Below are 22,281 nucleotides of genomic sequence, written 5' to 3'. Positions count from 1 at the left end.
GGAAAAAAAACAAAATTGTAATTCAAATGCAGCAGTACAGATGTCAGCTCCATTATATCACCCATCAATCACACTGAGTATGGCACTGCTACCTCAACCTCTCCTATGTATATCCTCTATTAATTGAATCTCTGTGTTATTCCCAGACTACTACACTTGTTTTCTTCACTGCTGTAGTTTTACAATACATTGTTCACTGGAGGATTTGTCCAATGCTTTAGGAATTTATCTTCCTATATTTATTAATGAGCTGTGAGCTCTGACTTCCTCTCACTATTCCTAAAAATACCCTAATGTGGCTGCTGCATTCCCGGTTTCTGCTTTTATACAGGCTATGATAGTACCACTAATTTGATTTGCATTGAATTTATGGGACAACCCCTTTATTGTCCCGTCGTGTTGAAATCGTACCTTTTTGCATACTTGGCTGATCTCCTAAAGGTAAAAAAAAAATCTAAAATGTTTCGCATAACACGTTTACCTTGCTCCAAACATTTGCCCCCAGAATTTAGATGCCTCAAGTTTTGTAATCCGATACGAATTTCCTTGAAAGCGGCCTCCGGGAAACAAAGCTCGGAGCTCACACAGAATGTGACTGAAGATTAGTGACAACTTAGTGAGGTTCCTCCTGAAAGAAAAAAGAAGAAAACATCATTGTTCCATGAATGAAAGAGTAGAATAGGACAAAAACCACCAAATCGTGGAGGTATTCTTTCCCCTAAAAGCATTGCTCCGATAAATATTTCCATATACGGTTAAACATGGATTGATATAATGTGCCACCTTGCCGGGAAGGACACAAAAAAGTGATATCTACTCAATGTCAAGGTTCGTCTTTGTATATCAGTTCTTCTTTACATAAAATATAGTAGTTAATTGATTGCCAATTGTCCACCTGGAGTGCAAAGATCACAATGGATAAGCTCCAGGAATAATGTGATTGAAGATTGCACAAGTCACGGGATGAAACCAGATAAACCAGGAAGACATCTGGAGATCAGGTTTTCCCTTGTTTGACACAAGAAGCCTGAGAAGATGCTAGAAGCACAATTGAGCTTTCCTTGGTGTTGGCTAAGGAAGGCTCCAAGTCACTGACCCTCGCTGTGGCCTTAGAGAATGTTTTGCATGTTCCTCTCAGGTTCCTCTCCCCCCTGAACCCTGGTTTACTTCTCTCGGGAAGGAAGCTGATAGTCAATGTCTCCTAGTTCTCCCTTGGGCTGGCAGCCTGAAAAGATGCTAGGAGCTTGATTGGGCCTTTTCTTGGCTTTGGCTAAGGGAAGCTCCAAGTCCTTGACCCTCGCTGTGGCCTTTTGACTTGGAGGGATGGAGAATGGTTTGCACATTCCTCTCAGGTTTCTCTCCCCCCTGGACCCTGGCTTCCTTCTCTCGGGAGGGGAGCTGATAGTCAATGTCTCCTAGTTCTCGCTTCAAGTAGCAGCCTGAGAAGATGCTAGGAGCACAATTGAGCTTTCCATGGTGTTGGCTAAGGGAGGCTCCAAGTCGCTGACCCTCGCTGTGGCCTTCTGACTTGGAGAGATGGAGAATTGCTTACACATTCCTTTCAGGTTCCTCTCCCCCATCAACCCTGGCTTCCTTCTCTCGGGAGTGGAGTTGATAGTCGATCACTCCTAATTTTCTCTTGAGGTGGCAACCTGAGAAGATGCTAGGAGTACAATTTGGGCCTTTCCTTGGCTTTGGCTAAGGAAGGCTCCACTTTCTTGACCCTCACTGTGGCCTTCTGGCTCGGAGGGATGGGGAATGATTTTGGGACTCTTCTCCTCTTGGAGAGGGCTTTAAGTAGACCAGCATCCTAGTGCACTTTTTTGTGGCACTTAGCCACTTTTTTAAGCACATGAGCATGACTTTGTGCTTTAGTTAAAAAAAAATGAGAAAGTATTAGTAGTAGGCATATGATAGAGCACATTTCAGGGCTTGCTGAGGGTTCTAGATTTGTGATAACTGGTTAGCTGCCGGTTAAGGGCCACGTTAATTTATATGCATCAATTTCCCAGCTAACTTTCAACTATGCACTAGAAATGTCATGTAACGCAATCCACACTAACCAGTTTCTCCACTAGTGGAAAATCCGCGAGCAAGGCTCCTAACGATTGGTTTCTTCACCAAAACCACCCAATAAAAACTAGGACTATGATATCAAATGATTTCATGTTCTACTACTGTAGATAGCCATAGAGGGCTGTAATACACTCCTAACTCTACTGGTAGAATAAAGTGGTGCACTGGGAAAATCCATACGTTATCTACTGTGAAATAAAGACTATGCCCCCATAATTCCTGGTATATATAGAATCATTATGCCCCCACAAGCTCCAGGATATTTGATAAACCATAAATTCCTGAAAATACCCCCTCCTCTTTACTCTGATGACAGCTTTACACCTCTTTGGTGTGTTCTTCGACTGCTTCATCAAGTCATACCTGGATTGGCTTCCCTTAGGGGTACTTCTCACATAGCGAGATCGCTGCCGAGTCACAGGTTTTGTGACGTACCAGTGACCTCATCAGCGATCTCGCTGTGTGTGACACTAAGCAGCGACCTGGCCCCTGCTATGAAATTGATGATCGTTACAAACTGTTCTGGTTCATTTTTTGCTCATTGGTCTCCCGCTGTGTAGCACACATCGGCGTGTTTGACGGCGGGAGACCAAAGAGCATCGACTGTGTAAGCAGCATACTCTGGTAACCAGGGTAAATATCGGGTAACCAAGCAAAGTGCTTTGCTTAGTTACCTGATATTTACCCTGGTTACCAGCGTACACCGCTAAGCACTGGCTCCCTACACACATAACCAGGAAAAATATTGGGTAACTAAGCAAAGCGCTTTGCTTAGTAACCCGATGTGTACCTTGGTTACCAGGCGCAGAGTCGCTGGTCGCTGGTGAGATCTAGCTGATTGACAGCTCACTAGCGACCATGTAGCGACGCACCAGCAATCCTCACCAGGTCATATCGTGGTCGGAATCGCTGGTACGTCGTTTACTGAGACAGTACCCTTAGTCTTGAAGGTCTGGAAGGCGTTTCCAGAGGTGCTAAACATTTGTTGGCTTCTTTGTCTTTGCTCTGGATCCAACTCATCCCAAGCCATCTCGGTTTTTCACCCAGAAATAGGCATTAGAGTAGGGTCCCAGTATATGAGAGATGCCTTATGTGGATACTGGCCAGATATAGAAATAGGCATTTTGTATGCTAAAATATCTCAATTTTTCCTAGACATCCTTAAGCAGTAATGCATATCTATATTCTTACATTCAATGTTTGCATGCTTTAGCATTTCAGAGTGCAGCTGTCTTTAGTGTCAATATATGCCATGTTCAGTTATGCACCTGTTCACTTTTTTTTGGGAGTGCCATCAGTCTTTTTGCCTACAAATGTACGTGTATCCATTGTAAAGGCTCATCTGCAGGTCAAGATAGACACGGCAGACACAGTTTTAATTTAAATGTCCAGGGGATTATTCAGTCTTCATAAACCGCTCCGTATATCAAACACAAAACAGATTATTTCCAGCACAAAAAGAATACAAACTACAAAAGACAAGTCCGTATAATGCTGCAGTGGACTGCCTTTGGATTCATTTAGGTGTCTGTGTGTGGAGTTGTGCAGACCTCCAGTGGTTATGCTCTTGCTTACAACATCCCACTCTTTAGCAAGAGCAACATGGCTGGAGGTCTGCAAACCTCCACACACAGACACCTGAATGAATCCAAAGGTCTAGTGGTGTTTCTCTTGCCTATAACATCCAACTCTTTGGTGGCAAGACCAACACTGCTGGAGGTCTGCACACCTCCACACACAGACACCTGAATGAATCCAAAGGTCTAGTGGTGTTTCTCTTGCCTATAACATCCAACTCTTTGGTGGCAAGACCAACACTGCTGGAGGTCTGCACTCCTCCACACACAGACACCTGAATGACCCCAAAGGTCTAGCGGTGTTGCACTTGGCTACAACATTCCACTCTTTGGTGACAAGACCAACACTGCTGGAGGTCTGCACACCTCCACACACAGACACCTGAATGAATCCAAAGGTCTAGCGGTGTTGCTCTTGGCTACAACATCCCACTCTTTGGTGGAAAGACCTACACTTATGGAGGCCTGCACTCCTCCACACACAGACACCTTAATGAATCCAAAGGTCTAGCAGTGTTGCTCTTGCCCACAACATCCTACTTTTTGGTGGCAAGACCAACACTGCTGGAGGTCTGCACTACTCCACACACAGACACCTGAATGAACCCAAAGGTCTAGATGTGTTGCTCTTGGCTACAACATTCCACTCTTTGGTGGCAAGATCAACACTGCTGGAGGTCTGCACTACTCCACACACAGACACCTGAATGAACCCAAAGGTCTAGCGGTGTTGCTCTTGGCTACAACGTCCCACTCTTTGGTGGCAAGACCAACACTTACGGAGGTCTGCACTCCTCCACACACAGACACCTGAATGAATCCAAAGGTCTAGCGGTGTTGCTCTTGGTAACAACATTCCACTCTTTGGTGGCAAGACCAACACTTATGGAGGTCTGCACACCTCCACACACATACACCTGAATGAATCCAAAGGCAAATCTTAGGGTCTTAACTGAATGAATCCAAAGGCATTTCTCCACATCTTACAGCTGTCCCAACCATCTCTTTGACTGTTCACTAAAATCCTTTCATGGCCTATTATCCCTCTCAGTACTTAACATGCTGGAGTCTCCTTCCGGGTTTACATCACTGAGGCTATCAACCTCAGTGATACATATCTCCCCTCCAGGATTTTACCAGTGACCATCTTACACCGTCTTGTGCTCATTGTTCTAATATATTATATAAAACGTTCCGTCATGGGGATCTGGTATAATAGTTTCTTTGTAGTTGGACTTTGATAATAAGGTGAGGTTCACTTCCAATGGTGTCATTCACCCACATGCCAGCGAGTAAACATGTCGACTGCAGCATAATATGAAAGGATACAGATCATTGCACTGTAGAGGAATGCTTGGTATGTAATACAGCCAACCGACAACTATAGCAAACACTAGAAAATCTGGAAAGTCAAGATGGTCGAGCCGGGACTTAGAATGATTGTATGCCGGCGGTGAGAAAATTGATGCAATCCCTTTTAACTCCTTGTTCATTTGACACATTTTATTTTTTCGAGGAGCATGAAACATCAATTCTGGAGTTTATTTTTTTTTCTCTCTTTACGGTGTTTACTATATGAGATACATTCTATATTTTCGTAGACTGGACTTTATCGGAAGAGGCAATACCAAATATATTTCTTTTTTATTTTTCTGTTTTTGAAATATTTTTGAAAACTTTTTTTCTTTATTCCTACTTTCCCTTTTAGTTGCCTTAGGGGACTGCGTCATAGGGGAGAGATAGACATGTTGGGCTGGGGGTGGTTGGTGACAAAGGTCACATGCCGGAATCATTGTACTAAAATGCCACCGTCAGAATTTGACTCCTGCCTTTGACAACTTCATTACCATTGACATACCCATACATCATAGTCTGGAAGGGGGTCTCGAACAATGGCGTATGGGTACATCATGACGATGATGCAGTGGCTGCACGATCGCTGTCGGGAGCGCAGCATAAGTCATAGCCGCTTGTGCCTACACCGTTCCTGGCTGTTTACCCACCATCGGTGTCACGCCCCCACCGGAGTCCGCACCTGTGACTTCTGCTCCGATCGCCAGACAACGCCATGTTCCCACCATGGATAGTGCTGGTGATGGGAGAGGAGTCGGTGCCCGTGGCTCTGCGGAGCACAGGCTCCGCTCATCCACTAGGCTGGGTCTGCCTGGAACCTGCAGTACCACTGGCTGACTATAGGTGGCGCGTGTCTTCCAGCTGAAGTTGCCAACATTCACCTGCAGCCAATGGGAAGACACCACACCCTTCTTATTCCCCCTCCTGTCACATGACCACTGCCAGAGATAGTTCTGTACTCCTGGTTCCTGTGCTGTTTGTCTGTTGATTCCTGTGCGCTGACCTTTGCTTGTTGTTTGACTACCCTCCTGCCTGTCGTTTTTGTACCTTGCTGCCAGTTCCGGATTTGTCTCCTCACTACGCCCTTGCCTGCCGATTCTGTTACTGTTTAGCATCCCCTGGTTTTTGACCCTGCCTGACCACCACGGACTACAGCCTACCACAGGTAGTGATCTCTGGGGCTCTGTGTAATTCCAAATCCCTGTATAGGGGTTAAAGGGTTGCAGAGTTCTTGGGGTCCTGCTTTGTGAGCGGCTTTTCTCTAGACTCCCCTAACAGCCAATCTGAGTCTGTGGCTCCAATCAGGCATTACAATCGGGCTGCAATCAATAGCAATCGCAGCATTTAGGAGGTTGGAAGAGAGAGTACGCTCCCGGTCAGCACCAGACCCAAAGTTTCTCACGATAACGTCTGAACATATGAAAAATTCCACGTCTTTATTCAAATAAATTATCTTTTCCTGTTTGTGTTATTTTTTGGGGGGATTACTGGGTTAGTAATGAGGGTGTCTGTTAGACACCTCTCCATTACTAACCCCAGGGATTGATGCCAGCTGACACTAAAGAGCTGACATCAACGCCCAAAAATATTACCTTGATTGCCATCGGGAAGAGCTGAGTCAAAGCACCATAATTGGAGCATCTAATGGATGTCAATCGTGAGGCAGCTGCAGGCTGGTTTTTTTTAGGCTGGGAAGGACCTAATATCCATGGACATTCGCACTCTGATAATATCAGCCTTCAGTTGTCTGCTTTACCTTGGCTGGTTATCAAAAATAGGTTCTTTTTTAATTTATTTTTTTAATAGGTTAAACAAGGCTAAAAACACCCTTTAGTGCCCCATGAAAGGCACCAAAGGGTGCAAATGTTCAACCCTGCCTATATGACTGATCTAATCTAAGCTCTGCCTTCTACATCACCTCACCCTGAACTGCTTCCAAAGGAGAGTGTGCCAAGTATTGCGCCCCCAGGTCTCATAAAAGACCGGATCATGCAATTCGGCCGGCCAATCACATAAATGCCAGTAGTCAACATGGCAACAGCATTATCCTGTATGGAAGGCCATCCCCAAATGTTGATTGCCTGTCTAATAATCGAGAAACATGAGGGGCAGGAACTTGAGGATGGGACAAGGGTACTCGACTGAGTAACGAACGTACCCAAGCTCCCGAGTATCGAGCGGTGGCAAGCAAGGTCTCTCATCACTTGTCAAAATTATAAAATTTGGCCTTGGTGGGTGAAAATAGGCTGGGGAGTGAAGGGGTTAAAGGGTACCTTTCACTGGATTTTTTAAATTTAGACTGGGTACCATTAGGACATTCAGGCCAAATTTTGGGGCATCTTGAGACTCCACCTATTCTCTAACCAAGCTCCACCTCCACGCTTCACACCTTCCACAGTCTCTAAAACACCACAATCCCCATCGCTGTATCTCATAGTGATAAATGGGGGGCATGAAGGAAGCGGCTGCCGGGGATATTCAGCAGATTGTCAGCTTGACTGTCCTTGCCAAACTTCTGTTTGAAGATCCCCATGTGATCCGGCTCCAATAATTATGACCACAATTATATGAGTACCATCCTGTGCCCTTCCTGGTATATATGTCCCCATCCTGGTGTATATGTCCCCCATTCTGGTATATATGGGGCCCATCCTGGTAAGTATGTGGCTAATCCTGGTATTTATGCCCTCGATCCTGGTATTTATGTGGCCCATCCTGGGAAATACGTGGCCCAACCTGGTAATTATGTCCTCCATCCTGGTATATATTTCCTCCATCCTGGTATATATGTCCTCCATCTTGATATATGTGTCCCTCATCCTGGTATATATGTCCCCCATCCTGGGCCCCATCCTAATATATATTTTCTCCATCCTGGTATATATGTCCTCACCCTGGCATGTATGTCCCCAACCTGGTATATATGTCCCTCATCCTGCTATATATGTCCCCAATACTGGGCCCCATCCTAATATATATTTTCTCCATCCTGGCATATATGTCCTCACCCTGGTATATATGTCCCTCATCCTGGTATATATGTCCCCCATCCTGGACCCCATCCTAATATATATTTTCTCCATCCTGGCATATATGTCCTCACCCTGGTATATATGTCCTCACCCTGGTATATATGTCCCCAACCTGGTATATATGTCCCTCATCCTGATATATATGTCCCCCATCCTGGGTCCCTCCTGGTATATATGTCCCTATATCCCCAATCCTTATATATTTGTTTCCCATGCTGATATACATGTTCCCCATCCTGGGTCCATCATGCTATATATGTTCCCCATTCTGGTATGTATGTTCCCCATCATGGGCCCATCCTGGTATATATGCCTCCCGTTTTTTTTTCACACACACAAAAAAAACTAATTCTACTCATCTTCCCTCTGCTCTGCCGGTGCGCGGCGCCCTCTTCTGATACCAGCAACTGATTTTGGCATGGCTAGTGCCATGCACCCCTAGTCACACACTGACTTTAGCTGCTGGCTAATCCAATATGAATATTCACTGCTCCTCACGCCCATAATCCAACCCAACTATTGGCACTGGCTTCAGTGCTGAGAAGCGGGCAGGATCATGGGTGAGGGAAGCAGTGAATATTCATTTTCCGTAATAGCAGACACGTGAACGACTCAGCTGCCGTCTTCCTGCTCCTGCCTCCTATGACCCGCTCCACCACTGCCACCATTGCTCCCCCCACAGTGAGCCCGGTACATCCAGCCTATAAGACGCGCCCCCCACTTTCCTCCAAAATTTGTGCGTCTTAGATTCTGAAAAATACAGCTTGAGAAATAGATTTAGTTAGAAAATTGGTGACATGTTCAATACTTATTTTGCTCTCTGTATTCTCATATTTTGAGTCAGGAAGGGTTTTATGCACTAATATGTAGTGATTGGCTCTGGTCTATGGGGGATTTTGCCACTTGCAGGATTGACACTAGGAGAACAGGTTGGGCTGGGTTGACGTCTCCTTATATTGTGCATTATGGTTCCCTGTTATACAAATCTGTACTCCGCGTGGCTCGTATTTTATAAAAAAGGATTTTTTTTTTTCAATAGATTCATGTGGAATTTGTGGAGACAATAGTGACACATTGGATCAAGTGCAATCAGCAGGAAGTGATCTCCAGCCGTTACAGGCTTCTTCAGTATTGACTCTGTATCTGTCTGTACAGATAGGGATTTCAGCAGCAATAAGGAAGTGTTTTTCTTAACCTTTGTATATTTCCTTGTTCTCAATGGTACCTGCTCTTAGCAAACTCAGAAATATCCATCAGAAGCAGATAGAGCGGTGTGATCCGTCACTGCACAGAACATGTCTCCTCCAGAGTCCAGTGGTGGTGGCTTACTGCTCCATTGTGCTTGGTGATGTATGGCTTGGCATTGTGCTTGGTGATGTATGGCTCAGCATTGTGCTTGGTGATGTATGGCTTGGCATTGTGCTTGGTGATGTATGGCTCAGCATTGTGCTTGGTGATGTACGGCTCGGCATTGTGCTTGGTGATGTACGGCTCAGCATTGTGCTTGGTGATGTACGGCTCAGCATTGTACTTGGTGATGTACGGCTCGGCATTGTGCTTGGTGATGTATGGCTCGGCATTGTGCTTGGTGATGTACGGCTCGGCATTGTGCTTGGTGATGTACAGCTCGGCATTGTGCTTGGTGATGTACGGCTTGGCATTGTGCTTGGTGATGTACGGCTCGGCATTGTGATTGGTGATGTACGGCTCGGCATTGTGCTTGGTGATGTACGGCTCGGCATTGTGCTTGGTGATGTACGGCTCGGCATTGTGCTTGGTGATGTACGGCTCGGCATTGTGCTTGGTGATGTACGGCTCGGCATTGTGCTTGGTGATGTACGGCTCGGCATTGTGCTTGGTGATGTACGGCTCTGCATTGTGCTTGGTGATGTACGGCTCAGCATTGTGCTTGGTGATGTACGGCTCAGCATTGTGCTTGGTGATGTATGGCTCAGCATTGTGCTTGGTGATGTACAGCTCGGCATTGTGTTTGGTGATGTACGGCTTGGCATTGTGCTTGGTGATGTACGGCTCGGCATTGTGATTGGTGATGTACGCCTCGGCATTGTGCTTGGTGATGTACGTCTCGGCATTGTGCTTGGTGATGTACGGCTCGGCATTGTGCTTGGTGATGTACGGCTCGGCATTGTGCTTGGTGATGTACGGCTCGGCATTGTGCTTGGTGATGTACGGCTCTGCATTGTGCTTGGTGATGTACGGCTCGGCATTGTGCTTGGTGATGTATGGCTCGGCATTGTGCTTGGTGATGTATGGCTCAGCATTGTGCTTGGTGATGTACGGCTCGGCATTGTGCTTGGTGATGTACGGCTCGGCATTGTGCTTGGTGATGTATGGCTCAGCATTGTTCTTGGTGATGTACGGCTTGGCATTGTGCTTGGTGATGTATGGCTCAGCATTCTGCTTGGTGATGTACGGCTCGACATTGTGCTTGGTGATGTACGGTTCGACATCGGTGAGGGGCCTGATGTTATACACTGGGGGGTGAGGGGCCAGATGTTATACACTGGGGGTGAGGGGTCGGATGTTATACACTGGGGGGTGAGGGGCCAGATGTTATACACTGGGGGTGAGGGGCCGGATGTTATACACTGGGGTGTTATGATCCGGAACCATGGAAGACCACCACAAATCATTGGCAAAAAGGTGACAAGAGCATTGGCAACTAATCTGGCCGCCATCCCCTTACTAACCAGCACAACTAGAAGTAGCCGAGGGGTGAACTAACATCCTGTGCACCGCGAACCCAGCCAGAGAACTAACTATCCTAAAGGTAGGAAAGATGAATAACTCTCTGCCTCAGAAAATAGACAAGAATAGCTAGCCCCCCACATTCAAAGACTGCAATGATATAGGAAAAACACAATACACAGGTAGATGACAGGATTAGCAAAAGGTGAGGCCCCCGCTGACTGAAATAGGAAAGGACAGGAAAGGGACTGATGGTGGCCAGAGAAAAACCCTGCAAAATACCAACTTCCTGATAGTACAAAAAGGCCCTCAGATCGCTCGATCTGAACTCCGTTCTATACCAGGTGCCCTTGTCATACCAATGAACAGAAAACAAGAATTATAACAAATTCAACAAGCCACAAACACATGGACCCAAAGGAGCTATACTCCAAACAGAACTGCAGGGAGTTCCTCAACAATCCACTAAGGGGGAAAATCCCTGGAAGGAAATAAACTGAAACCAACCACAACAAATGACAAACCCAGATAAGCAAAAGAACCAGACAATAAATAAAGAGCAAGCACTTATCTGGAGTAGATGTGGTGTAGAGCAGGATTAAGCAGGCTAGAGATACAAAGAACAACTGACATCCGGTAACAGCCTGCAATCAGACAAGGACTTAAATAAGCAGAGAGTTAGCAAAGGAAACACCCACTGCACAACACACCTGATCCAAGTCCAAACCATTCCTGGCCACCAGAGGGAGCTTCCCAGCAGCCAAAACATAACTAACATTCACAACACTGGGGGTGAGGGGCCGGATGTTATACACTGGCGGTGAGGGGCCGGATGTTATACACTGGGGGTGAGGGGCCGGATGTTATACACTAGGGGTGAGGGGCCGGTTGTTATACACTGGGGGGTGAGGGGCCAGATGTTATACACTGGGGGTGAAGGGCCGGATGTTATACACTGGGGGGTGAGGGGCCGGATGTTATACACTGGGGGTGAGGGGCTGGATGTTATACACTGGGGGTGAGGGGCTGGATGTTATACACTGGGGGAGAGGGGCCGGATGTTATACACTGGAGGTGAGGGGCTGGATGTTATACACTGGGGGTGAGGGGCTGGATGTTATACACTGGGGGGTGAGGGGCCGGATGTTATACACTGGGGGTGAGGGGCCGGATGTTATACACTGAGGGTAAGGGGCCGGATGTTATACACTGGGGGTGAGGGGCCAGAGGTTATACACTGGGGGTGAGGGGCCAGAGGTTATACACTGGGGGTGAGGGGCCGGATGTTATACACTGGGGGTGAGGGGCTGGATGTTATACACTGGGGGGTGAGGGGCCGGATGTTATATACTGGGGGTGAGGGGCTGGATGTTATACACTGGGGGTGAGGGGCTGGATGTTATACACTGGGGGTGAGGGGCCGGATGTTATACACTGGGGGGTCAGGGGCCAAATGTTATACACTGGGGGGTGAGGGGCCGGATGTTATACACTGGGGGTGAGGGGCCGGATGTTATACACTGGGGGTGAGGGGCCGGATGTTATACACTGGGGGTGAGGGGCCGGATGTTATACACTGGGGGGTGAGGGGCCGGATGTTATACACTGGGGGTGAGGGGCTGGATGTTATACACTGGGGGTGAGGGGCTGGATGTTATACACCGGGGGTGAGGGGTCAGATGTTATACACTGGGGGTGAGGGGCTGGATGTTATACACTGGGGGTGAGGGGCCGGATGTTATACACTGGGGGTGAGGGGTCAGATGTTATACACTGGGGGTGAGGGGCTGGATGTTATACACTGGGGGGTGAGGGACTGGATGTTATACACTGGGGGGTGAGGGGCCGGATGTTATACACTGGGGGTGAGGGGCCGGATGTTATACACTGGGGGGTGAGGGGCCAGATGTTATACACTGGGGGGTGAGGGGCCGGATGTTATACACTGGGGGTGAGGGGCCGGATGTTATACACTGGGGGGTGAGGGGCCGGTTGTTATACACTGGGGGTGAGGGGCTGGATGTTATACACTGGGGGTGAGGGGCCGGATGTTATACACTGGGGGGTGAGGGGCCGGATGTTATACACTGGGGGTGAGGGGCCGGATGTTATACACTGGGGGTGAGGGGCTGGATGTTATACACTGGGGGTGAGGGGCCGGATGTTATACACTGGAGGTGAGGGGCCGGATGTTATACACTGGGGGGTGAGGAGCCGGATGTTATACACTGGGGGTGAGGGGCCGGATGTTATACACTGGGGGTGAGGGGCCGGATGTTATACACTGGGGGTGAGGGGCTGGATGTTATACACTGGGGGTGAGGGGCCGGATGTTATACACTGGAGGTGAGGGGCCGGATGTTATACACTGGGGGGTGAGGAGCCGGATGTTATACACTGGGGGTGAGGGGCCGGATGTTATACACTGGGGGTGAGGGGCCGGATGTTATACACTGGGGGTGAGGGGCCGGATGTTATACACTGGGGGTGAGGGGCCGGATGTTATACACTGGGGGATGAGTTGTGTTGTTCCCTAGTATTCCAAATATAGTGTGCGTCTTTGTAGAGGGAAGTGAGACATTTTTTTTCTGCAGCCTTTTCCCGGAACATCCTCATTTTCTCAGATTTTTATTAGTAATGATTAATTGCTTTTTATATCAGTAAATATAGTTTTATCATGAGCAGTAACCAGTGCACATAAATCAATAAAGTCTTCTGCTTTGTGCTGTATAATTTCTAACTAAGGACTCATTTAAATGTCGGTCCTATTTCCTTGCAAACAAATGTGGATAGGGGATAAAGTAAAAAAAAAAAAAGAAATGATATGGATTCCCCCCTATTTTCGGTAGCCAGCCAAGGTAAAGCAGAAAGCTGGGGGCTGATATGATTAGGCTGGGAAGGTCCATGGTTATTTGGCCCTTCCCAGCCTAAAAATAGCAGCCCGCAGCCGCCCCAAAAGTGGTCATCCATTAGATGCTCCAATTCTGACTGTTTGAACAGCTAACATCTATCAGACACCCCGCATTACTAACCTGGCAAGTGTACAGTGTAAATAATTTTTCCTGTGTGTGTTTTAACTGTATACTTGCTTGGTTTAGTAATGGGGGAGTCTGATAGATGCATCTCCATTACTAACCCCTGGGATTCATGCCAGCTGCCAATTCACAGCTGATATCAACCCCAAAAGTATTACCCTGATTGCTACCACACCAGGGCAATCGGGAAGAGATAGGCAAAGCACCAGAATTGACAAATCTAATGGATGCAGGCTGCTATTTTTAGGTTGGTTAGGGCCAAATAGCTATGGGATTTCCCAGCCTGATAATACCAGCCCCAGCTGTCTGGTTTACCTAGGCTGGTTATCAGAAATAAGGGGGACACCACGTTATTTTTAAAAAAATGTGTTTAGAGTTCACAGCAGTGTACAGGCATTTTGTGCATAAAGTTTGCTGATTGGCTGCACTGCAGCCTTTTAAACAAACTTTATTAGCATACGAACAGCATACAAACTCCGAACTTGGACACAAAGGTTTTTTTAAAGTCCATGTTCGAGTCCCAGACACCCATTATCAGGTACAAACCCCGAATTTTACCATTCGGGTTCGCTCATCCCTGCTCCCAAATAATGTGATTTACAGCATATAAATTTGTGCAGATATCAATATTAGAAAGCTTGTAATTGCTCCGAAAGTACACATGTGGGAGGGGACAGAGAGAGCGAGAGAGAGAGAGAGAGAAAGAGGGGACCTCACTGGCCATAAGAGCTTACACTCTACAGGAGAGAGAGAGGACCCTGCTGACCATAAGAGCTTACACTCTACAGGAGAGAGAGAGGACCCTGCTGACCATAAGAGTTTACACTCTACAGGAGAGCGAGGGAGAACCCCACTGACCATAAGAGCTTCCACTCTACAGGAGACAAAGCAATCACTGATCTCGGGGAGACCAGCCAGAGAAAACATTGCCGGCAGCCAACGAGGGCGCTCAAGACAGTGAAATCCCAGATGCATTGCCCCCTGGGAAATATGCAAATCAAAAAAGTCCGTGGAGCCTCTGTTAGGAGTCTCGACACAGAAACTAGCCAGATATCCCTCCAGGAAGGACCCAGCCAAGGGGTGGCTCTTTTTAGGAGACCACCATAACCACCATATTAAGTGGCCCTTTTAGTCAATATCCAACTCTTTGACAAGTTTAAAGATTTGACAAGGCTTGGTCCTTCCCGGAGGGATATCTGGCTAGTTTCTGTGTTGACACTCCTAACAGAGGCTCCACGGACTTTTTTGATTTGCATATTTCCCAGGGGGCAATGCATCTAGGATTTCACTGTCTTGAGCGCCCTCGTTCACTGCCGGCAGTGTTTTCTTTGGCTGGTCTCCCCGAGATCAGTGATTATTTTGTCTTGTTGGTCTACTAGGCATTGCTCCCACCTGCCAGAATCCTACTCCACACTGATAGGGGCAATACCCCAAAACAGCTGTCTGTGGATGGATACCTGGCCTTGTTATTTCCCTTGTCATATCTTTAAACTTGTCAAAGAGCTGGATATTGACTAAAAGGGCCACTTAATATGGTGGTTATGGTGGTCTCCTAAAAAGAGTCACCCCTTGGCTTGGTCCTTCCCGGAGGGATATCTGGCTAGTTTCTGTGTCGAAACTCCTAACAGAGGCTCCACGGACTTTTTTGATTTGCACTCTACAGGAGAGAGAGAGAGGACCCTGCTGACCATAAGAGCTTCCACTCTACGGAAGAGAGAGGACACTGGTGAACATAAGAGCTTACACTCTACAGGAGAGAGAGAGAAGACCACACTGACCATAAGAGATTACACACTACAGGAGAGAGAGGACACTGCTGACCATAAGAGCTTACACTCTACAGGAGAGAGAGAGAAGACCACACTGACCATAAGAGCTTACACTCTACAGGAGAGAGAGAGAAGACCACACTGACCATAAGAGCTTACACTCTACAGGAGAGAGAGAGAGAGAGAGAAGACCACACTGACCATAAGAGCTTACACTCTACAGGAGAGAGAGGACCCTGCTGACCATAAGAGCTTCCACTCTACAGGAGAGAGAGGACACTGCTGACCATAAGAGCTTACACTCTACAGGAGAGAGAGAAGACCACACTGACCATAAGAGCTTACACTCTACAGGAGAGAGAGAAGACCACAATGACCATAAGAGCTTACACTCTACAGGAGAGAGAGGACCATGCTGACCATAAGAGCTTACACTCTACAGGAGAGAGAGGACCCTACTGATTATAAGAGCTTACACTGTACGGGAGAGAGAGGACCCCACTGAGCATAAGACCTTACACTCTACAGGAGAGAGAGGACCCTACTGATTATAAGAGCTTACACTGTACGGGAGAGAGAGGACCCCACTGAGCATAAGACCTTACACTCTACAGGAGAGAGAGAGAGAGGACCCTGCTGACCATAAGAGCTTCCACTCTACAGGAGAGAGAAGACACTGCTGACCATAGGAGCTTACACTCTACAGGAGAGAGAGAGAAGACCACACTGACCATAAGAGCTTACACTCTACAGGAGAGAGAGAGAAGACCACACTGACCATAAGAGCTTACACTCTACAGGAAAGAGAGAGAGAAGACCACACTGACCATAAGAGCTTACACTCTACAGGAGAGAGAGAGGACCCTGCTGACCATAAGAGCTTCCACTCTACAGGAGAGAGAGGACACTGCTGACCATAAGAGCTTCCACTCTACAGGAGAGAGAGAGGACCCTGCTGACCATAAGAGCTTACACTCTACAGGAGAGAGAGGACACTGCTGACCATAAGAGCTTACACTCTACAGGAGAGAGAGAAGACCACACTGACCATAAGAGCTTACACTCTACAGGAAAGAGAGAGAGAAGACCACACTAACCATAAGAGCTTACACTCTACAGGAGAGAGAGAGGACCCTGCTGACCATAAGAGCTTCCACTCTACAGGAGAGAGGACACTGCTGACCATAAGAGCTTCCACTCTACAGGAGAGAGAGAGGACCCTGCTGACCATAAGAGCTTACACTCTACAGGAGAGAGAGGACACTGCTGACCATAAGAGCTTACACTCTACAGGAGAGAGAGAAGACCACAATGACCATAAGAGCTTATACTCTACAGGAGAGAGAGGACCATGCTGACCATAAGAGCTTACACTCTACAGGAGAAACGACCCCGCCGACCATAAGAGCTTACACTCTAAAGAAGAGAGACTGACCCAATGACTTTGGAGGTGGGAAATGACTCTGACTTACAAACTGTGCTCGGCTGATCTGTGATGGCCCCTGTACTGACCACCACTGTACAAGGTGTGATAATCTGCTAGGTGTCATAGCTACAGGGCATTATGGGAAAACCTGTTCGGTCACATAAAATGGCATGAGCCCTCTGTCTGACACTTCAGTGATGGGGGAAATGGTGCTGTGCAAATATTTTGGGGGGACAAACAGCAAATCAAATCTCAAATGTTCAAATTTGTATGAAACTGCGAATTTTAGGAAATTGATCTCACTCTCAATCCTTCATGGATGAATTTGCTTATCTCTACTCATCACTTTTAGTTTGGACTGCAATCTTCGGATTCCCTATGGAGGTGAACCTTTTATAATTTACAAATTTTTGAATATTTCTTGGATTAGTCCGGTTGCCAGTAGTTGGCGCCGTACCCTAGATCTTTTTTGCACCTTGGCTCTTGGTGTTAAAGACCATATTGGATCTGCATGTTCCACCGTTACCTGCGCCCCATACAGTGCTGGCCAAAAGTATTGGCACCCCTTCAATTCTGTCAGATAATACTCAGTTTCTTCCTGAAAATGATTGCAATCACAAATTCTTTGGTATTATTAACTTCATTTAATTTGTCAATGAAAACAAATAAAAACAAATTGTCATAAAGCCAAATTGGATATAATTCCACACCAAACATGAAAAAGGGGGTGGACAAAAGTATTGGCACTGTTTGAAAAATCATGTGATGCTTCTCTAATTTGTGTAATAACAGCGCCTGTAACTTACCTGTGGCACCTAACAGGTGCTGGCAATAACTAAATCACACTTGCTGCCAGTTGACATGGATTAAAGTTGACTCAACCTCTGTCCTGTGTCCTTGTGTGCACCACATTGAGCATGGAGAAAAGAAAGAAGACCACAGAACTGTCTGAGGACTTGAGAATCCAAATTGTGAGGAAGCATGAGCAATCTCAAGGCTACAAGTCCATCTCCAAAGACCTGAAAGTTCCTGTGTCTACGGTGCGCAGTGTCATCAAGAAGTGTAAAGCCCATGGCACTGTGGCTAACCTCCCTAGATGTGGAAGGAAAAGAAAAATTGCCGAGAGATTTCAACGCAAGATTGTGCGGATGGTGGATAAAGGACCTCGACTAACATCCAAACAAGTTCAAGCTGCCCTGCAGTCCGAGGGTACAACAGTGTCAACCCGTACTATCCATCGGCGTCTGAATGAAAAGGGACTGTATGGTAGGATACCCAGGAGGACCACACTCCTTACCCCGAGACATAAAAAGCCAGGCTGGAGTTTGCCAAAACTTAATTGAGAAAGCCTAAAAACGTTTTGGAAGAATGTTCTCTGGTCAGAGGAGTCAAAAGTAGAGCTTTTTGGGAAAAGCCATCAACATAGAGTTTACAGGGAAAAAAAGAGGCATTCAAAGAAAAGAACATGGTCCCTACAGTCAAACATGGCGGAGGTTCCCTGATGTTTTTGGGTTGCTTTCCTGCCTCTGGCACTGGACTGCTTGACCGTGTGCATGGCATTATGAAGTCTGAAGACTACCAACAAATTTTGCAGCATAATGTAGGGCCCAGTGTGAGAAAGCTGGGTCTTCCTCAGAGGTCATGGGTCTTCCAGCAGGACAATGACCCAAAACACACTTCAAAAAGCACTAGAAAATGGTTTGAGAGAAAGCACTGGAGACTACTAAAGTGGCCAGCAATGAGTCCAGACCTGAACCCCATAGAACACCTGTGGAGAGATCTCAGAATGGCAGTTTGGAGAAGGCCCCCTTCATCTCAGGGACCTGCAGCAGTTTGCCAAAGAAGAATGGTCTAAAATTCCAGCAGATCATTGTAAGAAACTCATTGATGGTTACCGGAAGCGGTTGTTCGCAGTTATTTTGGCTAAAGGTGTTGCATCCAAGTATTAGGCTAAGGGTGCCAATACTTTTGTCTGGCCCATTTTGGAGTTTTGTGTGAAATGATCAATGATTTGATTTTTGTTTCATTCTTTTTTGTGTTTTTTCATTGCAAGCAAAATAAATGAAGATAATACCAAAGAATTTGTGATTGCAATCATTTTCAGGAAGAAACTGAGTATTATCTGACAGAATTGCAGGGGTGCCAATACTTTTGGCCAGCACTGTATATATCAGTAGTTATAGCTGTGTACACAATGTATATACAGTATGTAGCAAAGGGGAGATTGTCAGTCATCACAACAGGGATATTAAGATCTTTGTATCTCATTCCAGTTGAGTTGCCACAATTGTGCTGTCACCACAGGTGGAACGATCGCAGTCACAGGGATCGCAACCACGACCGAGGCGGAAGGTGCAAGGGGCCCGCTGGCCCCAGCGCCTGCTTCAGCTGGATGTGCGTCCGAGGCTGCACTTCCAGCTGAAATGCATTATAGGGAGAGACCCGTCGGGTCCCTGGGCTGCGATACGTACTGCCGGCCAAACAGAAGCCAGCATCTTTCATCTGAGTCCCAGTGACTGATGGTGCATGGCAATGATGTCATGCGTTGCAATAGCACCAATGCTATTAGGTAGATAGATAGGAGGATGTTGCGCGATATGGGAGAGAGGGAGAGTGAGTACAATGTTGTTGTTTTTTGCATTAGACAGAACAGAGACATATATAACAGGAGGGGGACAGTAGATACCAGGAAGGGGACAATATTTACCAGGAGGGGGACAATATATACTAGGATGAGCTCAGTAGGGGGGCAGTATAAACCAGGAGGGCCCCAGGAGGGGGAGAATAGATACCAGGATGAGGACATATATACCAGGAGAGGGCCAGGAGATACCAGGAAGTTGACCATATGTACCAGGAGTGGGACAGTATATACCAGGATGAGCCCAGTAGGGGGACAGTATACATCAGGAGGGCCCCAGGAGTGGGACAGTATACACCAGGAGGGTCCCAGGAGGGGGACAGTATACATCAGGAGGGCCCCAGGAGTGGGACAGTATACACCAGGAGGGTCCCAGGAGGGGGACAGTATACATCAGGAGGGCCCCAGGAAGGGGACAGTATACATCAGGAGGGCCCCAGGAGGGTGACAGCATACACCAGGAGGGTCCCAGGAGGGGGACAGTAGATACCAGTAGCGGGATAGTATATACCAGGAGGGGGACAGTAGATACCAGGAGGGGTCCAGTATGGGGACATACTGTATATAGTAAGATGGTGACATATATATCAGGATGAGGACATATATCTGAGAATGGGGGACATATATCCCAGGATGGGGGACATACAGTATATCCCAGGATGGGGGACATACAGTATATACCAGGATGGGGTTATATATACACCAGGATATGGGCTAGAATAGGGAACATACATACTAGGATGGGAGACCTATATACCAGGATCGGGGACATATCTATCAGGATAGGGGACATACTTACCAGGATGGGGAGCATAAATACCAGGATGGGGGGCATATTGACCAGGGAGGAGCCCAGGATGGATTACATTACTACATAATGGGTTAGGGAGGCTCGTATGTCTTTATAGAATTTAGGACGCTAACTGTATACATACATCTGACCAACATAAGGGGGGACCAAGGTCCAAATTTTGCACCAAGGCCCATGAACTCTAGCTACACCACTGGCTGTCGCAATGACAAATCTAGCTCTGCTACATCTGCACAGAATACATTAGACTTTGCACTTACCTGGCCATTGTTCCTTCCTTGTTCACCATTTCTGAGCATTGTGCTGTCTTGGCCAGCAGACTGTTCACCGTCACCTGCAGGTACGGGTTCTGACTCAGATCAGAAGTCTTATCTAGAATTTGGCGCAGATGCTCCTTTGTGTCCCGGGCAATGTCTGGAAGGTAGGGGTGACTCCTCTGCAAATGGGGGACCCCATTCAGTCTTGACAATCCGTCCAGCCCCTGTATGAGCTTCTCCATTGTCTTTCTGTCCAGGTTGCCGCTGTGCCTTCCATGTAATGCATGCATGTATATATAGGGGGTAAAAGATTTAGAACCAAGTGTAGGGACCACCTCAGAAAGAGACTTGTAGAGAAGGGTTTAAGGAGAATTTAGAACCAAGTGTAGGAACCACCTAAGAAGGAGACTTGTAAAGAAGAGTTTAAGGAGGATTTAGAACCAAGTGTAGGGACCACCTCAAAAGGAAACTTCTAGAGAAGGGTTTAAGGAGGATTTAGAACCAAGTGTAGGGACCACCTCAGAAGGAGACTTGTAGAGAAGGGTTTACAGAGGAATTAGAACCAAGTGTAGGGACCACCTCAGAAGGAGACTTCTAGAGAAGGGTTTACGGAGGATTTAGAAGCAAGTGTAGGTTCCACCTCAGAAGGAGACTTCTAGAGAAGAATTTACGGAGGATTTAGAACCAAGTGTAGAGACCACCTCAGACGGAGATTTCTAGAGAAGGGTTTACGGAGGATTTAGAACAAAATGTAGGTTCCACCTCAGAAGGAGACTTCTAGAGAAGGGTTTACGGAGGATTTAGAACAAAATGTAGGTTCCACCTCAGAAGGAGACTTGTAGAGAAGGGTTTACGGAGGATTTAGAAGCAAGTGTAGGTTCCACCTCAGAAGGAGACTTCTAGAGAAGGGTTTACGGAGGATTTAGAACAAAATGTAGGTTCCACCTCAGAAGGAGACTTCTAGAGAAGAATTTACGGAGGATTTAGAACCAAGTGTAGAGACCACCTCAGACGGAGATTTCTAGAGAAGGGTTTACGGAGGATTTAGAACAAAATGTAGGTTCCACCTCAGAAGGAGACTTCTAGAGAAGGGTTTATGGAGGAGATGAAGTCCCACAACGAAGAGGATCAGGCAGAAAGCGTTAAGCTGGAGAAGAGGAAGTAAAGGAATGAGACGTTTGGCTTTGGGAGTTACAGTTATAGGAAAGTGTAAATGAGTGAAGTGGAGAAGGTAGGGGTTAAAAAACAAAGTCAATAGTCCTGGGTTTAAAGTTCTGTAGACAGCGACCTGAAAGCCGAGAGTGACAGATCCACAGCGCAGGATCTCTTCCTGTTTGTGTGAGGGTGTCACACCCACTCCACGTGAGCACAGGTGCTGCAGCCATGGGTGGCACTCGCTGATACTGTATCACACATGATGAATGCAGGAAGAACTCGCCTGCACACACAGATCACATTATGGTTTCATCCAGTGACACAAACCGCTCTTGTCAATAACAATTATCCTAGACTGAAACCCTTCGGTGGTGAGTAAGAGCTCGCCTGCCAGGCTGTCGTGCAGGGTGCTGACCTCATGGATCCAGGGCGATTGTTGT

General features: G+C 47.0%; 1 protein-coding gene across 1 annotated transcript in view; it reads right to left on the bottom strand.

Annotated features, from left to right (window-relative positions):
• CBLC (Cbl proto-oncogene C) overlaps positions 1 to 22,070 on the bottom strand; it is a 43,215-nt gene extending 21,145 nt beyond the window's left edge. Inside the window, exons 1-2 of the mRNA XM_075329093.1 lie at positions 20,690 to 22,070; positions 482 to 628 (exon numbers count right to left, since the gene is read on the bottom strand). Of these exons, the coding sequence (XP_075185208.1) occupies positions 482 to 628; positions 20,690 to 20,976 (434 nt within the window). The 5' untranslated portion in view covers positions 20,977 to 22,070. The remainder of the gene's footprint in view (positions 1 to 481; positions 629 to 20,689) is intronic.
• Positions 22,071 to 22,281: the final 211 nt, after the last annotated feature.

This window comes from Anomaloglossus baeobatrachus, chromosome 11 (genome assembly GCF_048569485.1).
Source record: "Anomaloglossus baeobatrachus isolate aAnoBae1 chromosome 11, aAnoBae1.hap1, whole genome shotgun sequence".
NCBI classification, from domain to species: domain Eukaryota; kingdom Metazoa; phylum Chordata; class Amphibia; order Anura; family Aromobatidae; genus Anomaloglossus; species Anomaloglossus baeobatrachus.
Note: the sequence above shows the minus strand (reverse complement) of the source record. Positions and strands in the feature narration are given on the sequence as shown.